Consider the following 12,024-nt stretch of genomic DNA (forward strand, 5'->3'; position numbering starts at 1 on the left):
ACTGTTCCTAAATGGCCTAATATACCCTACCAGCATATTACTGTTCCTCAATGGCCTAATATACTCTACCAGCATATTACTGTTCCCCAATGGCCTGCTAATACACTCTACCAGCATATTACTGTTCCTAAATGGCCTAATATACTCTACCAGCATATTACTGTTCCTCAATGGCCTAATATACTCTACCAGCATATTACTGTTCCTCAATGGCCTGCTAATACACTCTACCAGCATATTACTGTTCCTAAATGGCCTGCTAATATACTCTACCAGCATATTACTGTTCCTAAATGGCCTAATATACTCTACCAGCATATTACTGTTCCTAAATGGCCTAATATACTCTACCAGCATATTACTGTTCCCCAATGGTCTGCTAATATACTCTACCAGCATATTACTGTTCCTCAATGGCCTAATATATTCTACCAGCATATTACTGTTCCTCAATGGCCTGCTAATATACTCTACCAGCATATTACTGTTCCTCAATGGCCTAATATACTCTACCAGGATATTACTGTTCCTCAATGGCCTAATATACTCTACCAGCTTATTACTGTTCCTCAATGGCCTGCTAATATACTCTACCAGCATATTACTGTTCCCCAATGGCCTGCTAATATACTCTACCAGCATATTACTGTTCCTCAATGGCCTAATATACTCTACCAGCATATTACTGTTCCTAAATGGCCTGCTAATACACTCTACCAGCATATTACTGTTCCTAAATGGCCTAATATACCCTACCAGCATATTACTGTACCTAAATGGCCTAATATACTCTACCAGCATATTACTGTTCCCCAATGGCCTGCTAATACACTCTACCAGCATATTACTGTTCCTCAATGGCCTGCTAATATACTCTACCAGCATATTACTGTTCCTAAATGGCCTAATATACCCTACCAGCATATTACTGTTCCTCAATGGCCTAATATACTCTACCAGCATATTACTGTTCCCCAATGGCCTGCTAATATACTCTACCAGCATATTACTGTTCCCCAATGGTCTGCTAATATACTCTACCAGAATATTACTGTTCCTCAATGGCCTAATATATTCTACCAGCATATTACTGTTCCTCAATGGCCTGCTAATATACTCTACCAGCATATTACTGTTCCCCAATGGCCTGCTAATATACTCTACCAGCATATTACTGTTCCTAAATGGCCTAATATACTCTACCAGCATATTACTGTTCCTCAATGGCCTGCTAATACACTCTACCAGCATATTACTGTTCCCCAATGGTCTGCTAATATACTCTACCAGAATATTACTGTTCCTCAATGGCCTAATATATTCTACCAGCATATTACTGTTCCTCAATGGCCTGCTAATATACTCTACCAGCATATTACTGTTCCCCAATGGCCTGCTAATATACTCTACCAGCATATTACTGTTCCTCAATGGCCTGCTAATACACTCTACCAGCATATTACTGTTCCTAAATGGCCTGCTAATACACTCTACCAGTATATTACTGTTCCTCAATGGCCTAATATACTCTACCAGGATATTACTGTTCCTCAATGGCCTAATATACTCTACCAGCTTATTACTGTTCCTCAATGGCCTGCTAATATACTCTACCAGCATATTACTGTTCCCCAATGGCCTGCTAATATACTCTACCAGCATATTACTGTTCCCCAATGGCCTGCTAATATACTCTACCAGCATATTACTGTTCCTCAATGGCCTGCTAATATACTCTACCAGCATATTACTGTTCCTAAATGGCCTAATATACCCTACCAGCATATTACTGTTCTCAATGGCCTAATATACTCTACCAGCATATTACTGTTCCCCAATGGCCTGCTAATATACTCTACCAGCATATTACTGTTCCCAATGGTCTGCTAATATACTCTACCAGAATATTACTGTTCCTCAATGGCCTAATATATTCTACCAGCATATTACTGTTCCTCAATGGCCTGCTAATATACTCTACCAGCATATTACTGTTCCCCAATGGCCTGCTAATATACTCTACCAGCATATTACTGTTCCTAAATGGCCTAATATACTCTACCAGCATATTACTGTTCCTCAATGGCCTGCTAATACACTCTACCAGCATATTACTGTTCCCCAATGGTCTGCTAATATACTCTACCAGAATATTACTGTTCCTCAATGGCCTAATATATTCTACCAGCATATTACTGTTCCTCAATGGCCTGCTAATATACTCTACCAGCATATTACTGTTCCCCAATGGCCTGCTAATATACTCTACCAGCATATTACTGTTCCTAAATGGCCTGCTAATATACTCTACCAGGATATTACTGTTCCCCAATGGCCTGCTAATATACTCTACCAGCATATTACTGTTCCTAAATGGCCTAATATACTCTACCAGCATATTACTGTTCCTCAATGGCCTGCTAATACACTCTACCAGCATATTACTGTTCCTCAATGGCCTAATATACTCTACCAGGATATTACTGTTCCTCAATGGCCTAATATACTCTACCAGCTTATTACTGTTCCTCAATGGCCTGCTAATATACTCTACCAGCATATTACTGTTCCCCAATGGCCTGCTAATATACTCTACCAGCATATTACTGTTCCTCAATGGCCTAATATACTCTACCAGCATATTACTGTTCCTCAATGGTCTAATATACTCTACCAGCATATTACTGTTCCTAAATGGCCTAATATACCCTACCAGCATATTACTGTTCCTCAATGGCCTAATATACTCTACCAGCATATTACTGTTCCCCAATGGCCTGCTAATACACTCTACCAGCATATTACTGTTCCTAAATGGCCTAATATACTCTACCAGCATATTACTGTTCCTCAATGGCCTAATATACTCTACCAGCATATTACTGTTCCTCAATGGCCTGCTAATACACTCTACCAGCATATTACTGTTCCTAAATGGCCTGCTAATATACTCTACCAGCATATTACTGTTCCTAAATGGCCTAATATACTCTACCAGCATATTACTGTTCCTAAATGGCCTAATATACTCTACCAGCATATTACTGTTCCCCAATGGTCTGCTAATATACTCTACAAGCATATTACTGTTCCTCAATGGCCTAATATATTCTACCAGCATATTACTGTTCCTCAATGGCCTGCTAATACACTCTACCAGCATATTACTGTTCCTAAATGGCCTGCTAATACACGCTACCAGCATATTACTGTTCCTCAATGGCCTAATATACTCTACCAGGATATTACTGTTCCTCAATGGCCTAATATACTCTACCAGCTTATTACTGTTCCTCAATGGCCTGCTAATATACTCTACCAGCATATTACTGTTCCCCAATGGCCTGCTAATATACTCTACCAGCATATTACTGTTCCTCAATGGCCTAATATACTCTACCAGCATATTACTGTTCCTAAATGGCCTGCTAATACACTCTACCAGCATATTACTGTTCCTAAATGGCCTAATATACCCTACCAGCATATTACTGTTCCTCAATGGCCTAATATACTCTACCAGCATATTACTGTTCCCCAATGGCCTGCTAATACACTCTACCAGCATATTACTGTTCCTCAATGGCCTGCTAATATACTCTACCAGCATATTACTGTTCCTAAATGGCCTAATATACCCTACCAGCATATTACTGTTCCTCAATGGCCTAATATACTCTACCAGCATATTACTGTTCCCCAATGGCCTGCTAATATACTCTACCAGCATATTACTGTTCCCCAATGGTCTGCTAATATACTCTACCAGAATATTACTGTTCCTCAATGGCCTAATATATTCTACCAGCATATTACTGTTCCTCAATGGCCTGCTAATATACTCTACCAGCATATTACTGTTCCCCAATGGCCTGCTAATATACTCTACCAGCATATTACTGTTCCTAAATGGCCTAATATACTCTACCAGCATATTACTGTTCCTCAATGGCCTGCTAATACACTCTACCAGCATATTACTGTTCCTCAATGGCCTAATATACTCTACCAGGATATTACTGTTCCTCAATGGCCTAATATACTCTACCAGCTTATTACTGTTCCTCAATGGCCTGCTAATATACTCTACCAGCATATTACTGTTCCTCAATGGCCTAATATACTCTACCAGCATTTTACTGTTCCTCAATGGTCTAATATACTCTACCAGCATATTACTGTTCCTAAATGGCCTAATATACCCTACCAGCATATTACTGTTCCTAAATGGCCTGCTAATACACTCTACCAGCATATTACTGTTCCTCAATGGCCTAATATACTCTACCAGGATATTACTGTTCCTCAATGGCCTAATATACTCTACCAGCTTATTACTGTTCCTCAATGGCCTGCTAATATACTCTACCAGCATATTACTGTTCCCCAATGGCCTGCTAATATACTCTACCAGCATATTACTGTTCCTCAATGGCCTAATATACTCTACCAGCATATTACTGTTCCTAAATGGCCTGCTAATACACTCTACCAGCATATTACTGTTCCTAAATGGCCTAATATACCCTACCAGCATATTACTGTTCCCCAATGGCCTGCTAATATACTCTACCAGCATATTACTGTTCCTCAATGGCCTAATATACTCTACCAGCATATTACTGTTCCTAAATGGCCTGCTAATACACTCTACCAGCATATTACTGTTCCTAAATGGCCTAATATACCCTACCAGCATATTACTGTTCCCCAATGGCCTGCTAATACACTCTACCAGCATATTACTGTTCCTCAATGGCCTGCTAATATACTCTACCAGCATATTACTGTTCCTAAATGGCCTAATATACCCTACCAGCATATTACTGTTCCTCAATGGCCTAATATACTCTACCAGCATATTACTGTTCCCAATGGCCTGCTAATATACTCTACCAGCATATTACTGTTCCCCAATGGTCTGCTAATATACTCTACCAGAATATTTCTGTTCCTCAATGGCCTAATATATTCTACCAGCATATTACTGTTCCTCAATGGCCTGCTAATATACTCTACCAGCATATTACTGTTCCCCAATGGCCTGCTAATATACTCTACCAGCATATTACTGTTCCTAAATGGCCTAATATACTCTACCAGCATATTACTGTTCCTCAATGGCCTGCTAATACACTATACCAGCATATTACTGTTCCTCAATGGCCTAATATACTCTACCAGGATATTACTGTTCCTCAATGGCCTAATATACTCTACCAGCTTATTACTGTTCCTCAATGGCCTGCTAATATACTCTACCAGCATATTACTGTTCCCCAATGGCCTGCTAATATACTCTACCAGCATATTACTGTTCCTCAATGGCCTAATATACTCTACCAGCATATTACTGTTCCTAAATGGCCTAATATACCCTACCAGCATATTACTGTTCCTAAATGGCCTGCTAATACACTCTACCAGCATATTACTGTTCCTCAATGGCCTAATATACTCTACCAGGATATTACTGTTCCTCAATGGCCTAATATACTCTACCAGCTTATTACTGTTCCTCAATGGCCTGCTAATATACTCTACCAGCATATTACTGTTCCCCAATGGCCTGCTAATATACTCTACCAGCATATTACTGTTCCTCAATGGCCTAATATACTCTACCAGCATATTACTGTTCCTAAATGGCCTGCTAATACACTCTACCAGCATATTACTGTTCCTAAATGGCCTAATATACCCTACCAGCATATTACTGTTCCCCAATGGCCTGCTAATATACTCTACCAGCATATTACTGTTCCTCAATGGCCTAATATACTCTACCAGCATATTACTGTTCCTAAATGGCCTGCTAATACACTCTACCAGCATATTACTGTTCCTAAATGGCCTAATATACCCTACCAGCATATTACTGTTCCCCAATGGCCTGCTAATACACTCTACCAGCATATTACTGTTCCTCAATGGCCTGCTAATATACTCTACCAGCATATTACTGTTCCTAAATGGCCTAATATACCCTACCAGCATATTACTGTTCCTCAATGGCCTAATATACTCTACCAGCATATTACTGTTCCCCAATGGCCTGCTAATATACTCTACCAGCATATTACTGTTCCCCAATGGTCTGCTAATATACTCTACCAGAATATTTCTGTTCCTCAATGGCCTAATATATTCTACCAGCATATTACTGTTCCTCAATGGCCTGCTAATATACTCTACCAGCATATTACTGTTCCCCAATGGCCTGCTAATATACTCTACCAGCATATTACTGTTCCTAAATGGCCTAATATACTCTACCAGCATATTACTGTTCCTCAATGGCCTGCTAATACACTCTACCAGCATATTACTGTTCCTCAATGGCCTAATATACTCTACCAGGATATTACTGTTCCTCAATGGCCTAATATACTCTACCAGCTTATTACTGTTCCTCAATGGCCTGCTAATATACTCTACCAGCATATTACTGTTCCCCAATGGCCTGCTAATATACTCTACCAGCATATTACTGTTCCTCAATGGCCTAATATACTCTACCAGCATATTACTGTTCCTCAATGGTCTAATATACTCTACCAGCATATTACTGTTCCTAAATGGCCTAATATACCCTACCAGCATATTACTGTTCCTAAATGGCCTGCTAATACACTCTACCAGCATATTACTGTTCCTCAATGGCCTAATATACTCTACCAGGATATTACTGTTCCTCAATGGCCTAATATACTCTACCAGCTTATTACTGTTCCTCAATGGCCTGCTAATATACTCTACCAGCATATTACTGTTCCCCAATGGCCTGCTAATATACTCTACCAGCATATTACTGTTCCTCAATGGCCTAATATACTCTACCAGCATATTACTGTTCCTAAATGGCCTGCTAATACACTCTACCAGCATATTACTGTTCCTAAATGGCCTAATATACCCTACCAGCATATTACTGTTCCCCAATGGCCTGCTAATATACTCTACCAGCATATTACTGTTCCTCAATGGCCTAATATACTCTACCAGCATATTACTGTTCCTAAATGGCCTGCTAATACACTCTACCAGCATATTACTGTTCCAAAATGGCCTAATATACCCTACCAGCATATTACTGTTCCTCAATGGCCTAATATACTCTACCAGCATATTACTGTTCCCCAATGGCCTGCTAATACACTCTACCAGCATATTACTGTTCCTCAGTGGCCTGCTAATATACTCTACCAGCTTATTACTGTTCCTCAATGGCCTGCTAATATACCCTACCAGCATATTACTGTTCCTAAATGGCCTGCTAATACACTCTACCAGCATATTACTGTTCCTCAATGGCCTAATATACTCTACCAGGATATTACTGTTCCTCAATGGCCTAATATACTCTACCAGCTTATTACTGTTCCTCAATGGCCTGCTAATATACTCTACCAGCATATTACTGTTCCCCAATGGCCTGCTAATATACTCTACCAGCATATTACTGTTCCTCAATGGCCTAATATACTCTACCAGCATATTACTGTTCCTAAATGGCCTGCTAATACACTCTACCAGCATATTACTGTTCCTAAATGGCCTAATATACCCTACCAGCATATTACTGTTCCTCAATGGCCTGCTAATACACTCTACCAGCATATTACTGTTCCTAAATGGCCTAATATACTCTACCAGCATATTACTGTTCCTCAATGGCCTAATATACTCTACCAGCATATTACTGTTCCTCAATGGCCTGCTAATACACTCTACCAGCATATTACTGTTCCTAAATGGCCTAATATACTCTACCAGCATATTACTGTTCCTAAATGGCCTAATATACTCTACCAGCATATTACTGTTCCTAAATGGCCTAATATACTCTACCAGCATATTACTGTTCCTCAATGGCCTAATATACTCTACCAGCATATTACTGTTCCTCAATGGCCTGCTAATATACTCTACCAGCATATTACTGTTCCTCAATGGCCTAATATACTCTACCAGCATATTACTGTTCCTCAATGGCCTGCTAATATACTCTACCAGCATATTACTGTTCCTCAATGGCCTGCTAATACACTCTACCAGCATATTACTGTTCCTAAATGGCCTGCTAATATACTCTACCAGCATATTACTGTTCCTAAATGGCCTAATATACTCTACCAGCATATTACTGTTCCTAAATGGCCTAATATACTCTACCAGCATATTACTGTTCCTAAATGGCCTAATATACTCTACCAGCATATTACTGTTCCTCAATGGCCTAATATACTCTACCAGCATATTACTGTTCCTCAATGGCCTGCTAATATACTCTACCAGCATATTACTGTTCCTCAATGGCCTAATATACTCTACCAGCATATTACTGTTCCTCAATGGCCTGCTAATATACTCTACCAGCATATTACTGTTCCTCAATGGCCTGCTAATACACTCTACCAGCATATTACTGTTCCCCAATGGCCTAATATACTCTACCAGCATATTACTGTTCCTAAATGGCCTGCTAATACACTCTACCAGCATATTACTGTTCCTAAATGGCCTGCTAATATACTCTACCAGCATATTACTGTTCCTCAATGGCCTGCTAATATACTCTACCAGCATATTACTGTTCCTCAATGGCCTGCTAATATACTCTACCAGGATATTACTGTTCCTAAATGGCTTAATATACTCTACCAGCATATTACTGTTCCTCAATGGCCTAATATACTCTACCAGCATATTACTGTTCCTCAATGGCCTGCTAATATACTCTACCAGCATATTACTGTTCCTCAATGGCCTAATATACTCTACCAGCATATTACTGTTCCTCAATGGCCTAATATACTCTACCAGCATATTACTGTTCCTCAATGGCCTGCTAATATACTCTACCAGCATATTACTGTTCCTCAATGGCCTGCTAATACACTCTACCAGCATATTACTGTTCCCCAATGGCCTAATATACTCTACCAGCATATTACTGTTCCTAAATGGCCTGCTAATACACTCTACCAGCATATTACTGTTCCTAAATGGCCTGCTAATATACTCTACCAGCATATTACTGTTCCTCAATGGCCTGCTAATATACTCTACCAGCATATTACTGTTCCTCAATGGCCTGCTAATATACTCTACCAGGATATTACTGTTCCTAAATGGCTTAATATACTCTACCAGCATATTACTGTTCCTCAATGGCCTAATATACTCTACCAGCATATTACTGTTCCTCAATGGCCTGCTAATATACTCTACCAGCATATTACTGTTCCTCAATGGCCTAATATACTCTACCAGCATATTACTGTTCCCCAATGGCCTGCTAATACACTCTACCAGCATATTACTGTTCCCCAATGGCCTGCTAATATACTCTACCAGCATATTACTGTTCCTAAATGGCCTGCTAATATACTCTACCAGCATATTACTGTTCCTAAATGGCCTAATATACTCTACCAGCATATTACTGTTCCTCAACGGCCTGCTAATATACTCTACCAGCATATTACTGTTCCTAAATGGCCTAATATACTCTACCAGCATATTACTGTTCCTCAATGGCCTGCTAATACACTCTACCAGCATATTACTGTTCCCCAATGGCCTGCTAATATACTCTACCAGCATATTACTGTTCCTCAATGGCCTAATATACTCTACCAGCATATTACTGTTCCCCAATGGCCTAATATACTCTACCAGCATATTACTGTTCCTCAATGGCCTGCTAATATACTCTACCAGCATATTACTGTTCCTAAATGGCCTAATATACTCTACCAGCATATTACTGTTCCTAAATGGCCTGCTAATATACTCTACCAGCATATTACTGTTCCTAAATGGCCTAATATACTCTACCAGCATATTACTGTTCCTAAATGGCCTAATATACTCTACCAGCATATTACTGTTCCCCAATGGCCTAATATACTCTACCAGCATATTTCTGTTCCTAAATGGCCTGCTAATATACTCTACCAGCATATTACTGTTCCTCAATGGCCTAATATACTCTACCAGCATATTACTGTTCCCCAATGGCCTGCTAATATACTCTACCAGCATATTACTGTTCCTAAATGGCCTAATATACTCTACCAGCATATTACTGTTCCTCAATGGCCTAATATACTCTACCAGCATATTACTGTTCCCCAATGGCCTGCTAATATACTCTACCAGCATATTACTGTTCCTCAATGGCCTAATATACTCTACCAGCATATTACTGTTCCTCAATGGCCTGCTAATACACTCTACCAGAATATTACTGTTCCCCAATGGCCTGCTAATATACTCTACCAGCATATTACTGTTCCCCAATGGCCTAATATACTCTACCAGCATATTACTGTTCCTCATTGGCCTGCTAATATACTCTACCAGCATATTACTGTTCCTAAATGGCCTAATATACTCTACCAGCATATTACTGTTCCTCATTGGCCTGCTAATATACTCTACCAGCATATTACTGTTCCTAAATGGCCTAATATACTCTACCAGCATATTACTGTTCCTAAATTGCCTAATATACTCTACCAGCATATTACTGTTCCTAAATGGCCTAATATACTCTACCAGCATATTACTGTTCCCCAATGGCCTAATATACTCTACCAGCATATTACTGTTCCTCATTGGCCTGCTAATATACTTTACCACCAACTAACCACATCATTGTGATTAATCTCTGTAGAGCTGGAAGGTCTTATGAAGAGCCTGCAACTGGGTGGAATCCATGAAGAGGATCACGATCATAGAGATCAAGAGGGACACAACGATGACCATGGTCACGATGACCACGTTGACCATGACCATAGTGACCACAGTACTGTTAGCAGGGGTCGGGGGGGTCGAAGTGGAGGTGATGCCTTCAGGACGAGTCATGAGGAGGGGTACCACCATAGGAACATCAGCAGCTGGGAACTGGTAATTGTTATTCTCAACCACCATGGTGCTTTGTCTGTAATTAGGTCAAGGCCATTGCTCCAATCTCCTGAAGAGACCTTCAGGGGCTTAACGACGCACACACACACACACACACACACACACACACACACACACACACACACACACACACACACACACACAGGCTCTTTCACTCTGACTCATTATCAGACTGCTAAACCCCTGGTGTCCGTTGCATTTCCAATGAGCCTCAGATGTGCAGTAGATGGCCTGAGCTATTGGCAGCTGTAGGATTCTCCCCATGGTAATGTCTATATTAGAGGAATCTGAATGAGAAGGAACACTGCTGAGGGATAATAACATGTTACTTGTAATATATTGGTCCCCACTTTGTGAATGCCCAATGACATCTTACTGTCAGTTAATCAGTTAGCGACAAGGAGTGTCAATTCAAAGAATAGACCAATGGGCTTTGGTCAAAAGTTGTGCACTGCAAAGGGAATAGTGATCCATGTGTTTCATCCCTGTTTCCTCCACGTGGATGTGTTTCAGCCCTGTTTCCTCCACGTGGACGTGTTTCAGCCCTGTTTCCTCCACGTGGACGTGTTTCAGCCCTGTTTCCTCCATGTGGACGTGTTTCATCCCTGTTTCCTCCACGTGGACGTGTTTCATCCCTGTTTCCTCCACGTGGACGTGTTTCAGCCCTGTTTCCTCCACGTGGACGTGTTTCAGCCCTGTTTCCTCCACGTGGATGTGTTTCAGACCTGTTTCCCCCACGTGGACGTGTTTCAGCCCTGTTTCCTCCACGTGGACGTGTTTCAGCCCTGTTTCCTCCACGTGGACGTGTTTCATCCCTGTTTCCTCCACGTGGACGTGTTTCAGCCCTGTTTCCTCCACGTGGACGTGTTTCATCACTGTTTCCTCCACGTGGACGTGTTTCAGCCCTGTTTCCTCCACGTGGAAGTGTTTCAGCCCTGTTTCCTCCACGTGGACGTGTTTCATCCCTGTTTCCTCCACGTGGACGTGTTTCAGCCCTGTTTCCTCCACGTGGACGTGTTTCTTCAGCCCTGTTTCCCCCACGTGGACGTGTTTCAGCCCTGTTTCCTCCACGTGGATGTGTTTCAGCCC

The 12,024-nt window shown here is 40.8% G+C and overlaps 1 protein-coding gene across 1 annotated transcript in view; it reads left to right on the forward strand.

Moving 5' to 3' along the window:
- LOC115127715 (zinc transporter ZIP4-like) overlaps window positions 1-12,024 on the forward strand; it is a 42,969-nt gene that overhangs the window by 21,488 nt on the left and 9,457 nt on the right. The window contains exon 4 of the mRNA XM_065018001.1: window positions 10,685-10,917. Coding sequence (XP_064874073.1) covers window positions 10,685-10,917 — 233 coding nt within the window. The remainder of the gene's footprint in view (window positions 1-10,684; window positions 10,918-12,024) is intronic.

Source organism: Oncorhynchus nerka, linkage group LG4 (genome assembly GCF_034236695.1).
Source record: "Oncorhynchus nerka isolate Pitt River linkage group LG4, Oner_Uvic_2.0, whole genome shotgun sequence".
NCBI lineage: Eukaryota > Metazoa > Chordata > Actinopteri > Salmoniformes > Salmonidae > Oncorhynchus > Oncorhynchus nerka.